Below are 11156 nucleotides of genomic sequence, written 5' to 3' on the forward strand. Positions count from 1 at the left end.
AAAAGGCACTATTTAAGTTTTGGACTCTCGGTTTCACACACACACAACACGCAGACCGAAAAACAATGGAGGAATCACATTAAAAGCAGGAAACGGACGCATTAAATTGAAAGTTGAAGGGTTCAAGGCAAAAGGAATCGGGCATATTATCATAATCTCCATTACACGTGGAAGGGAGCCCACTTTCACCAAATTCCCAACTTCTCTATATACGACACGAGTATGTAATGTAATAATAATAACCTTTTCATTGACCTTTTCTCTCTCGCTCCATCTCCTGCAATCTCTTTTTTCATCTTATTCCGTTGAATCCAAGGTAAGAAAAGAAACCTCATCATCGCCATCTCCTTTCATTTGATCGTTTCTCAATAATTCCATTTGATAATTATCTGTTACCTACACCATTCATACCATCAAAGTATTTTCCTCTGATATTCATTTTCCTTACGTTTGTTCCAGAATTGGTAGTTTTATGTTTTGATTTAGTTATGTGATTATTGCTCCGCCATAGGATCATTCGTGTCCTGTAGTTAAATATGATTGAGGTGGTAGAGCTTGACATTACATTAAAATATGCATTCAATTTGGCACTATATCTGCACATAGGCGGATCCCGGATTTTAAGTAGGCGTTTAAGTAGGCGTTTGGGCATAAATATTGTAATTTTTGGAAAAAAATAGTTTTTGGAGTTTAGTTGAAAAATAGTATTTGGAATTTTAAATTATGTTTCGACACACATTTCACTTAATAAAATATTGCAGTTTTTTGAGTAGAGAAAAAGTTTTTGAAAAACTCATTTTAAAAAACAAAATCCAAATACATACAAAATTTCATGGGCAAACACGTTTTTTTTCCTTTCTAAAATCGAAAAAAAAGGAAAAAAAAAATCTATGGACAAAGGGGTCCTAAATTTGATGGGTTCAACTTTTAAAAATTCTTATACTGAGCTCATCCTACTTTTGAAATTATGGATTCAGAAGTCAATATTAGTTCAAATTTTTGTAGTTTTTCACATATATATCTATGTCCTGTGTCAAAAATACTAGGTACGTGTCAGGCTGCATCCGCCTTTGTATCTGCACCTAAAGATCCATTGTCCATTTTCTTTCATTCAGATTTACAAGGGGAAAAAATGAGCAATGATAATTGTGATGAAGCGTCTTCACAAAGGCGTGCCCCTCGTTTGAATGAGAGGATCCTGTCATCTTTGTCCAGGAGGTCTGTTGCTGCCCATCCTTGGCACGACCTCGAAATAGGTAGCTGTACAGCGCTACAGTTTTCATTATTCATAATTTCACAAATTTAGCGGCACCCATATCTGATCATTCCTTATATTTATGCTGCTTTTATTTGTAGGACCTGAAGCTCCAAGCGTTTTCAATGCTGTAAGTATAGTAAAATCATTCTGTTTATTATCTAGTCTTAATTTTGTCAAGCCTCAGAACAGATGTGCAGCTAACTGGAATCTCCAGTATAGCCTAGGCACATCTTTTTTTTGAAGTTGGAAAACCAGAATTGTAACTTACATGGAATATCTGTGTAACGTGCAATTTTCGTACCACTCATTACATGATGAAAGTAAGAACATCCTAACTAGTTGTGCAGAACGCAGACACTTGTCAGTATAGAAGTAGAAAATTGGCATTAGCGCAATTTTCTGTCCGATACGTCATTAATGTTCCAAACTCCTCAAATTCTTGATTAATTGTTTATGATAATCTTTGTCCTGCGGAGGAAATTGAGAGCCTCTTCTTCTTTAATCTTGATTATGGGGGATTTTGCTTTATTTGGACCGTTAAGTCTTTCATGTAAATAGATTAGAAAAATGAGAATACTATATTATCTCTGTCTGTATAGAAACTCTAATTTGGTGGTGCCTGTGATCTCTACAATGCATTCTTCGTACAGGTCATCGAGATAACAAAGGGAAGTAAAGTCAAATACGAGCTGGACAAGAAAACTGGTCTCATTAAGGTATGACACAATGATCTAAATTAAGGTAGCTTTAACGGATGAGGGTATTATTACCTGACAAACTTTGCTTTGGTTGAATACGTAGTTGTTTTATCTGATAGCAGCATTGATAATCTCCCTTCTAAGCCTTTTCCGGCATGAGCAGGTTGATCGTGTCCTATATTCTTCAGTGGTTTACCCTCAGAACTATGGCTTCATTCCTCGAACACTATGTGAAGATAACGACCCCATGGATGTTTTAGTCCTCATGCAGGTATGTAAACTTCACTTGGTAAATGAATGTACAATACAGGGAAACAGCAAAACATCTATTGCATTACTGACTAGCCCATTGTGAAATTCAATTAAGAAGTATTTATAGAGGACTGATTGAACAGAAATTGCCTTATTTTCCAACAGGAACCTGTCCTCCCAGGTTGTTTCCTTCGAGCTAGGGCAATTGGTCTGATGCCTATGATTGATCAGGTGCATTCCTATTTTATGCCATGGATTGAAACTAATTAGTATTACTTCCTCTTTATAGAAGTGATTTGTAATGACAAATTTTTCATCAATTAAATTCAGGGAGAGAAAGATGATAAGATCATAGCAGTGTGCGCTGATGATCCAGAATATCGCCACTACACTAATATAAACCAGCTTCCTCCTCATCGCCTGGCTGAAATTCGCCGCTTTTTTGAAGATTGTATCCTCTTAATTTAATCTTTTAATTAACTCCCACATATGAATCTGTAGAAAGTTCTCTACGAGGAATTTCCTTAACTCTGTCTTCAGACAAGAAGAATGAAAACAAAGAGGTTGCTGTTGACGAGTTTCTGCCTCCAATTACTGCTGTCGACGCCATTCAATACTCCATGTATGATATAGCTCTGTCATTTGTTTCTATATTTTTGCCATATGTTTGTTTTCATGATATTATAATGACTTGAGCAAATGTTTTATGCTTTAAGTTAAGATGCTGACCCTTGCATTATTGTTACGTTTGTGCAGGGACCTATATGCCGAATACATATTACACACCTTGAGGAAGTAATTGATTCTCCTGAGGAGCATAATAACAGAGTATCTATCTTTCGGTACAATGGGAAGTGAAGAGTGTCTTGTACGAGTCATTTAAAAGATTTACTACCTTATCGATTTCTTTTTCTTTCTTCTTTTCTTGGGGCTGTGATATTATGATTTAGCAAAGATCCTATCCCCTACTGCTCTGAAAACTAAAGTTGTACTGTTTTTATTATGTTGGCATGAATTCAGCATTGGTGTATCCCTTCCTCTGTATTTCGGAGAACTTCACTAGCTAAAATCCAGCTCCAGCTCTATTTCATAGTCTCTAACTTCGAACCCTTCAACGTTGGTGTTTGTGTTTCTCTGAACATACTTTATCTCTTACTTACTTAAAAAGAAGCTACTTACTAGTGTTATTATTACTTGAGACGGCGTTTCGAACATGTAGACCATACGAGCAGCTAAGACCCTTCTTATTTTATGCATATATATACTATATGCTGATTACCCTTAGTTGTTTACTTCTTTATATGTGAAAATTCCTCGCTCCGCCCCGGAACCATCATGTTTATACATTCTTGTTGTCTTCTAATAAATAGCCAAGTCATCTCATATCCATCTTTCTTATCAATTCAATGTAATCAAACGTGAACAAATTTATACTGAGACTATAATGTGAAGATTATACGGATTAGATAACGACAGAATTATTTAGTAGGTAAATTTTTATAGATAGATGCTAGGTTTATTCAACTAAAAAATAGGATATACGTTACATGTGTTTGGTTTTATACAAGATAAACTTAGACTTTTATTTTAAATTTTAGCATTAGACTTCTGGAAAAGGGGATTTACAGAGGGGCATCTTTGTTATTTTGTTGATATATCCCGAGATTGTCATGCCACATTAGAAGAATCAAGAAGAAATACACAATTGAAACAAATAAATCATTGTATATTACTATGCAGCCTGTGACAAATGTATCCACACTCTTTGCCACACTAGAATTCAGGGGTTGAGCCTATCAAACTATCAAGTTCATGAAAGATAATTAAGACTGAAAATAATTTTAACGGAAAAGGGCCTAAAATGCCCTTTTACTATATGAAATAGGACAGGCTAGCCCTCCGTTAAAAGTTGGTCTCTATTCTGCCTTGCCGTCAACAAATGAGCTCGTATATGCCCTCCATCACTAACGGAAGACTCATGAAGCCACGTGGAATATATGTGAGGGCAAATTAGACCTAGTTCGAATTGTACAGGGGCATATATGAGTCAGTTATAAAAGTCATTTCTCAAACACTTCACAACTCCATACCAGTTTACTTAGACACCTATTTGACAACACTAAACTAATTATCATAGCAAATAAAAACTCAGTCATAGACACAACAAATGAACGGCAATGACTTTATTAAATCCTTGTATAAAAACATAAAGCTTCATTACATAATAAAAGACAACAATTAAGCCACAATAACACTAACATTACATATCATTTCGCAATGATCCAAAGAACATAACAAGACATCCCAATATCACACACATGAAAATTCACATCTTCTTCCGAAGTTTAGAATCAAGCACAACTGAGTACTCTAAATCATTCATTTTCTTCATTAGAACATTTCTTTCCAATTCCAAGGCTTCTATTCCTCCATGATCGACGAGCATCATAACACTCTCAAGATCAAATTTTCCTTTGGAGAGCATTTCTTTCACGGATTAGAGCTTCCTTCTCTTTCTTTAAAGTGCATATGAGATTTGAAACTCTAGGAGGAAGCTCTTCATCTTGCCATTCCCAATAGGAATATTTTTCATCCTAAAAATCAAAAATAAATAAAACAAATTTACAAGCAAATCGAAATAATTAAAAGAACCCATCAAAAAATTTACTTACCTCATGCTTCGGGCACTTGAAAACCCTTATCCTAGCATTTAAACGTTCCCATGCCATGAAATAATTGGCAGTAAGTTTGTAATGACACCTCCTATTCGACCCATTTGAGCTACTAGAACATTCCGACATTGTTATTTGTTGTCTTTTGTTATGATTCGACCCCTTTGAGCTACTAGGATTTAATGAAGTCATTGTTGTTCATTTGAATGTTTTTATCTATGACTTAGTTTATTTGCTGTGATAATTAGTTTGGTGTTGTCAAATAGGTGTCAAAGTAAACTGATAAGGGTGGTGAAGTGTTTGAGAAATGACTATTATAACTGACTCATATATGCCCTTGTACAATTCGAACTAGGTCTAACTTGCCCTCACATATATTCCACGTGGCTTTATGAGTCTTCCGTTAGTGATGGAGGTCATATATGAGCCAATTTGTTGACGGCAATGCCATAATAGAGACCAACTTTTAACGGAGGGCTAACATGTCCTATTTCATAAAGTAAAAGGGCATTTTAGGCCCTTTTCCGTAATTTTAAATGTGCTCTGAATAAACGATGATGTCAAGTTCAAGAGGTCCCGAGGTATTCTGCCTTTTAAAATACTTTACAATGTTACTCGTTTCATTACCTTAAAGAATTAAGAGAGTATCCTCAAATTTCTCTTCACACACAAGGTTATCAAGCGCTCAATGCACAAAAAACGTCTTACCGCTAATACTGTTCTCGTAATTGATCTTAAGGTGTATGAAAACATTCACTTGTAATATCGTTAATAACAATAAGAAATGGGAAAGATATTAAAGTATACAATCGTGAAATAAATATACTCAAAAAAAATTCGCAACAAAACCTCAGGATCTGCTCAGCTACTGTTTCAGCGTTGACTAAAGAGCGCTTTGCTAATTATATCAGTGGCCTCAATATATCGATCAACACACCTGGAGATACAACTACCCTCACTGCCACTCAGACTACTCCCTGGTTTTGTAATGCACTTGTCAAAGCATTTCTCCCTCACTGTCTGAAACATTCAAAAAGAGCAGTGTAAGAGAACACACCAAAAAGGCATTTAGACAGCAGTAACACTAAAACTTGCACTGGAAATAGAAATCAGAAGTTTCATCATGTTGTTTTCCAGAAAAACAATTCAAATAATTCTTAAATATATTTAGAATTTTCATATGATACATTAATAGCATCTAGATGTCCTCATTTATCACATTGTCAGAAGCACAACTGTATCATGAAAACCAAATAAATCTGCTCATAGCAGCAGTAATTAAATAATATCGTGATCAGACAGAGAGAGAAATAATAAATCAGTGGCATAAAAAAAATTCATCGAGCTAAGCGGGATCATGCTCATTAGTAAAATACTGAGGTTACGTCCACAACCACACCCACATAACCTCATTAATCAATTGGCAGTTGCTGAACCATACTAGTTCACAATACCAAAAGAATAACAGAGAATCAACATAGAGCACAATGGTGAAAAACAAACATGGATGGCTTCACAAAAGGAGGGATTTAAGGTAGGACTAGAACAGCAGTTATTCGATGTTTCCATTTGTAACTCCCCAACGTACCTTCTTAAGAAAAATCCTAACCAACATGGTGGTTCCAAAGTTGATTAATCAAGAGAAACTATTCTTCTGTGCTAACCTAATGAAAGGAACATCAGAGGGAGTAAGATGGGTCAAGAATTAGACATGCATAACTTCCGTTATTTTTATTCAGCTGACGAGCAAAGACAAGATGATACTAAGACATCATAGTTTACATTTGGTTTATGCTAAGAAAAAAATACTTTTTCAGAAAATATGTGTGGGAGGGAGAGACTCCCAAGATAACATACTTTCCTAAGTCTCCAAAGTTCACTACTTTTTATCCGTATTAACTATGGGTCGGGTCGGATATTTATCCGTTTTTTGCATTACCCGTTTTCAACCCGCTCATATCCGACCCGACTTGCCCGTTTGCCACCCCTAATCCATCTAGTTATACTAACAACATTATTCATGTGAAAAACAAACTGATTGCTGCGAATAGATGAATCAACTTAGGCAAATAACAACAATGAGTACCTCAAATGGCCTTAAATTCATCCATCAACTATTAAAAGTCGATGGATCAACCAAGCCAATTCGAGGGACACACTAACAACGTTAAATATAAATAAATACAACAACAAAACACAACAACATACCCAATATATTCCCAACAGGTGGGGTTTGGGGAGGGTAGTCTGTACGCAGACCTTACCGCTACCTAATGAAGGTAGAGAGGCTATTTTCAATAGACCCTCGGCTCGGAAAGAAGAAAATATAAAGAAATACTATAGATAAAATATTTAATACATAAACACAAGACATTAACTAATTTAAATTTAAATAAAGATAAGATAAAATTAATGATATGTTAACTATAATCTAACTATAATTGAACTATATAATAACACAAGATATTTCCTTACGAAATAAATAATTACACAACATATTAACTATATGATAACAAATTACTTTTGATTTCAAAAAATTGGGAAATTAAGTTTTTGATATAACTATATAATAAGATAAAGCATTAACTAACTTATACGAAGATATATATGATTTGTTAAATGATAACTACAAATTAGCTAATTACCCACATTAATAATATTAAATAGCTAAGCCCTACACCTTAAACCCATTATCATATAATTACTCCCTCTGTTTCAAAAAGATTGATATTTCATTATTAGTCCATTTTAAAAAGATTGTCATCTTTTAATATTTCCTTAATAGGAAGCATTTATAGCCACATAAATACTATGGCCGGTTTCAAACACAAGTTTCAAAAGTTTTACTGCCACACAAATGTTATGGCTTATTGAAAATGATCCATTCTCTACAAAGGAGTATAATGGGCTAAAACTTTTCTTCGTAGCATTTTCTATACCAACTTTCTCGAGAAATAATTGCATGTTTTATTATTAAACATGTTAAAGCACTTAACTTTTATCTAGAATAGACTGATTTGACTTCAATGAGTTTTTTTAGTCAATGGATTTTGGTCTTTTGAAGCTTTAATTTACAAGCCTATTTTAAAATATAAAAATATAGAATGTGTTATTCAACCAAACTTTTACGGCCAAAATTTGAGCAAACTGTGCAAAAAATCTAATATGCCATTATTTTACTTTTGCTCCAATAACTACTATTTTCTCTCCACTTGTTTCCCTTCAAACAATGTAGTTATTACTTCTAACCATGCTTAACAATTTTACATTGCCATCACCTAGAGCTTAACAAAAACATTTCATGCGTCGCCCGCTTTAGATTCTATCCAAAAACGTTGTGTACATCTCTTATAATATTGTATACATGATACCTATACATACTAGAACTATGTGATGAACCAAAGAATATATGGTTTACCAAATAAAAAATTTGCTAAAACTATAAGGTCAACCATCAATTATAGGATTAACTATTTCTAAGTTCACCATATAGATCTAGAAGGTGTAAACATAATGTATAGAACGTTTTGGAGAGAAACCAAAGTGGGGGGAAGCATGAAGATTTTTTGTTCAGCTCTAATTGTTGGTCGATCGTATTTATCGTTCATGCTTTTCCTCACTTTGAGTTCCCTCAAAAACGTTCTATAGATTTTTTATGACATTGTACATAGTATATTTACACCTACTAAAACTATACCGCAAACCTAAAAATATACTATCAAATAAAAAATTTCTAGAACTATAAGGTCAACCAAACCAAGTACCGGATGAAATATTTCTAGGTTCACCGGAGCTTTAGTAGGTGTAGGTATAATACATAACATTTCGGAGAAACCAAATTAGAAGAAAGCATAAAGATTATAGTTTGGCTCTACGTGTTGGGGATGTAAAATTGCTAAGCATGCTTAGAAGTAATAATTACATTTTAAAGGAAAAATTAATTGGAGGGAAAAGAGTAGCTTTTGGAACCAAAGTAAAATAAGGACATATTAAACTTTTTACATTATTTGTCTAAATTCTTGCCATGAAAGTTTAGTGGAATAGCATTTCTATTATTATTTTGATAATAGCACTTCCCTTTTTTATGACTTAAAACAGGCTTAAGTAAATCAGATATCATTTATCATCCATGAAAGCTCAAAAATCTATTGACAGAAAGAAACCTACTTAATGTCAAATCAATTAAAAGATGCGGAAGCAATGATTGGAATCTATTCTAGAGAAAAGAAGAAATGCTAAGTGCTTTAGCAGGTGTAGTAATAAACTCATTGATTATTAAATGTCAACGAATTCCCTTTATAAGGTTTCTAAAACCAATCAAAGGACAGAAATTCTAGATCTAATTTTTTTGAGAGGGAAGAAATTCTAGATCTAATAGAAAGCATTGCACTGCAATACTGAACAAATTTATTTATTTGAGATGCAAAGCTCTAAAAACCAGTCCGAAAGGTTGTCAAAAAGATTACTACATCATCTTATTGATTATTCAAACTATATGTATACTATTTCTGCGATACATGGTTAACCAGGAATAATAAGCATTAACTGAATACATTCAATATAAATTACTTTGCAATATATAATTCGCCTTTTTTTGTTCAAATTAGTTTGGATAGCCTATTTTTTGTTGTTTTCGCAATTTTGCCCTATTTAGATTAAGAATTCCCTAATTGTCATGATCGGTAATGCCTATACTATTGGTTGTCATTACCTTATTCTATTTCCGAACCCCTCTGCAGAAAATCATAGATGTCACTGCTTCTCCGTGCAGATTGCAACCACAAATGAATCATGAAAAATAGATATATTTCTAGAACATTTAAGTTTGACAACTAACTTATAGCCAATAACCGAGCAATAATCAGCAGGTTTTTCATCGTTTACAAGCCAAAGAACAGTAAAACACGAATCAACGCCAAAACCTATAGGGAGATGAAAAAGACAGAGAGATGAAATAATACCTCGAGAAATTGCTCAGCGTAGGCCTGGGCAAGCTGAGTTTTAAGCTGGTCCATCAAATCACTGTTTGACGAAGATCCAATGGACGGTGCCGAAAAAGAATCCATATCTTCTCAGTCGTTATCGCCTTAAGATTGTAAAACCCTAGATGGTACTGTCTGTGGTGCCCTGAAACTTGAAAGGCTATAAAACCTTTCCCAACCAGCGCCGTCGCTTTCTTTGTCGAGAATTACGGAGGAGTACTACTTTTTTTTCTTTAAAGGCAAAATGGCCTCCGAGCCCCTAAACTTGCACCCACTTATCGCCCGATAAATAAACTTATAATTTTCTTATTCTAACACCTCTGCTTGAGAAAGTGACTACTAATAATCACTTGGTATTTAACGTGTTCGTCAATTGCTCTGACACAAATGCCATGTCACATGCTTTATCTTTATTATATGACATGTGGAATTTTTGGGTCCGGCATTTTGAAAAATAAAAATTAATTTATCATATTTTAAGTTATTTTTCTCTTTTTTTCTCCATCGTGACTCTGTAGAGCCATCAAAATGGGCTTGGCCTGTGAGCCAGCCCAACCAGCCCGCTACTTGGATAGGATTGGGCTAAAATTTTTCAAGCCCGCTTGAAAAATGAGGCTTACAAACCCGGCCCAAATCATCATGCAGCCCTTGGGGCTTGACCAAGATTGGGTCTGGGCCAGCCCGTGGACCAATAAACTAATTTAATTTGAATTTAAATATGTAGTAGTTTAAAATAGAAAATAAAAAGAGCTATTAACTAAAGATATTAAACCTTCAATTACAGAAGCATGTTTTGACTTTTAGTTATTGCCCAACGTGATTGGGGAGTTTGCATCTATACCCGCTTTTTGGGTCACGTTTTAACTTGTGCTCGCTTTGCAAAAAAAATGGCCAGCGTACCCACTTTTTCGCGTAACTTCAGCATATGGGGCTGAAGTAGCAAAGGCAATCACGCAAAACTTCAGCATTCTAGTATACGGGGCTGAAGTTTTTTTGTCTTGGATAAGATGTTGAAGTTATTTAGCTCATTTGTAAAAACTTCAGCACTTAAATAGCTGAAGTTTTTTTGTCCTGGATCAAGCTTTTTCAAAAACTTCAGCAGAAGCAGAGGCGGAGCCAGGATTTTAAGTGTATGGGTTCTGAATTTTAAGACAGAACCGCGACCTCAAGCTAATATACACAATTGTGATACTAAGAAATATATATATATATATATATATATATATATATATATATATAAAAAGTAACGATCACTTAACACAATATATGACTATAAATATTATCATTATAATTG

General features: G+C 34.3%; 3 protein-coding genes across 4 annotated transcripts; 1 reads left to right on the forward strand and 2 right to left on the reverse strand.

Annotated features, from left to right (window-relative positions):
* The first annotated feature begins 208 nt into the window (after positions 1-208).
* LOC109218782 (soluble inorganic pyrophosphatase PPA1) lies at positions 209-3323 on the forward strand. Of its 2 annotated transcripts, none has more exons than XM_019383167.1 (9): positions 209-316; positions 1116-1256; positions 1357-1385; positions 1909-1974; positions 2120-2227; positions 2374-2439; positions 2539-2659; positions 2749-2830; positions 2965-3323. In XM_019383167.1, exons 2-9 carry the CDS (start codon positions 1133-1135, stop codon positions 3005-3007), a joined length of 639 nt encoding a protein of 212 aa, XP_019238712.1. In that variant the 5' UTR covers positions 209-316; positions 1116-1132; the 3' UTR covers positions 3008-3323. The 2 variants fall into 2 exon arrangements, with proteins under 2 accessions (XP_019238712.1, XP_019238713.1); XM_019383168.1 differs by lacking the exon at positions 209-316 and adding an exon at positions 345-418.
* Positions 3324-4452: 1129 nt separating this feature from the next.
* Positions 4453-5482, reverse strand: LOC109218783. The gene is made up of 2 exons (XM_019383169.1): positions 4881-5482; positions 4453-4802 (listed from the first exon to the last, which is right to left on the reverse strand). Exons 1-2 carry the CDS (start codon positions 5070-5072, stop codon positions 4671-4673), a joined length of 324 nt encoding a protein of 107 aa, XP_019238714.1. The 5' UTR covers positions 5073-5482; the 3' UTR covers positions 4453-4670.
* Positions 5483-5582: 100 nt separating this feature from the next.
* On the reverse strand, positions 5583-10118 carry LOC109218784 (mitochondrial import inner membrane translocase subunit Tim13-like). The gene is made up of 2 exons (XM_019383170.1): positions 9842-10118; positions 5583-5900 (listed from the first exon to the last, which is right to left on the reverse strand). The coding sequence occupies exons 1-2, from the start codon at positions 9944-9946 to the stop codon at positions 5754-5756; spliced, it is 252 nt and encodes an 83-aa protein (XP_019238715.1). The 5' UTR covers positions 9947-10118; the 3' UTR covers positions 5583-5753.
* Positions 10119-11156: the final 1038 nt, after the last annotated feature.

The sequence above is a fragment of the Nicotiana attenuata genome, unplaced genomic scaffold (genome assembly GCF_001879085.1).
Source record: "Nicotiana attenuata strain UT unplaced genomic scaffold, NIATTr2, whole genome shotgun sequence".
In the NCBI taxonomy this organism is placed as follows: Eukaryota; Viridiplantae; Streptophyta; class Magnoliopsida; order Solanales; family Solanaceae; genus Nicotiana; species Nicotiana attenuata.

What these genes read in the sequence shown, in the direction of transcription:
- LOC109218782 (XM_019383167.1), top strand. Translation starts at nt 1,133, where the DNA reads ATGAGCAATGATAATTGTGATGAAGCGTCTTCACAAAGGCGTGCCCCT. An exon ending in CTCCAAGCGTTTTCAATGCT is followed by an intron (nt 1,386 to 1,908) that starts GTAAGTATAGTA and finishes TTCTTCGTACAG; the next exon opens with GTCATCGAGATAACAAAGGG. An exon ending in TGATGCCTATGATTGATCAG is followed by an intron (nt 2,440 to 2,538) that starts GTGCATTCCTAT and finishes AATTAAATTCAG; the next exon opens with GGAGAGAAAGATGATAAGAT.
- LOC109218783 (XM_019383169.1), bottom strand. Translation starts at nt 5,072, where the DNA reads ATGACTTCATTAAATCCTAGTAGCTCAAAGGGGTCGAATCATAACAAA. An exon ending in TCAAGTGCCCGAAGCATGAG is followed by an intron (nt 4,803 to 4,880) that starts GTAAGTAAATTT and finishes TTTGATTTTTAG; the next exon opens with GATGAAAAATATTCCTATTG.
- LOC109218784 (XM_019383170.1), bottom strand. Translation starts at nt 9,946, where the DNA reads ATGGATTCTTTTTCGGCACCGTCCATTGGATCTTCGTCAAACAGTGAT. An exon ending in ACGCTGAGCAATTTCTCGAG is followed by an intron (nt 5,901 to 9,841) that starts GTATTATTTCAT and finishes TGAATGTTTCAG; the next exon opens with ACAGTGAGGGAGAAATGCTT.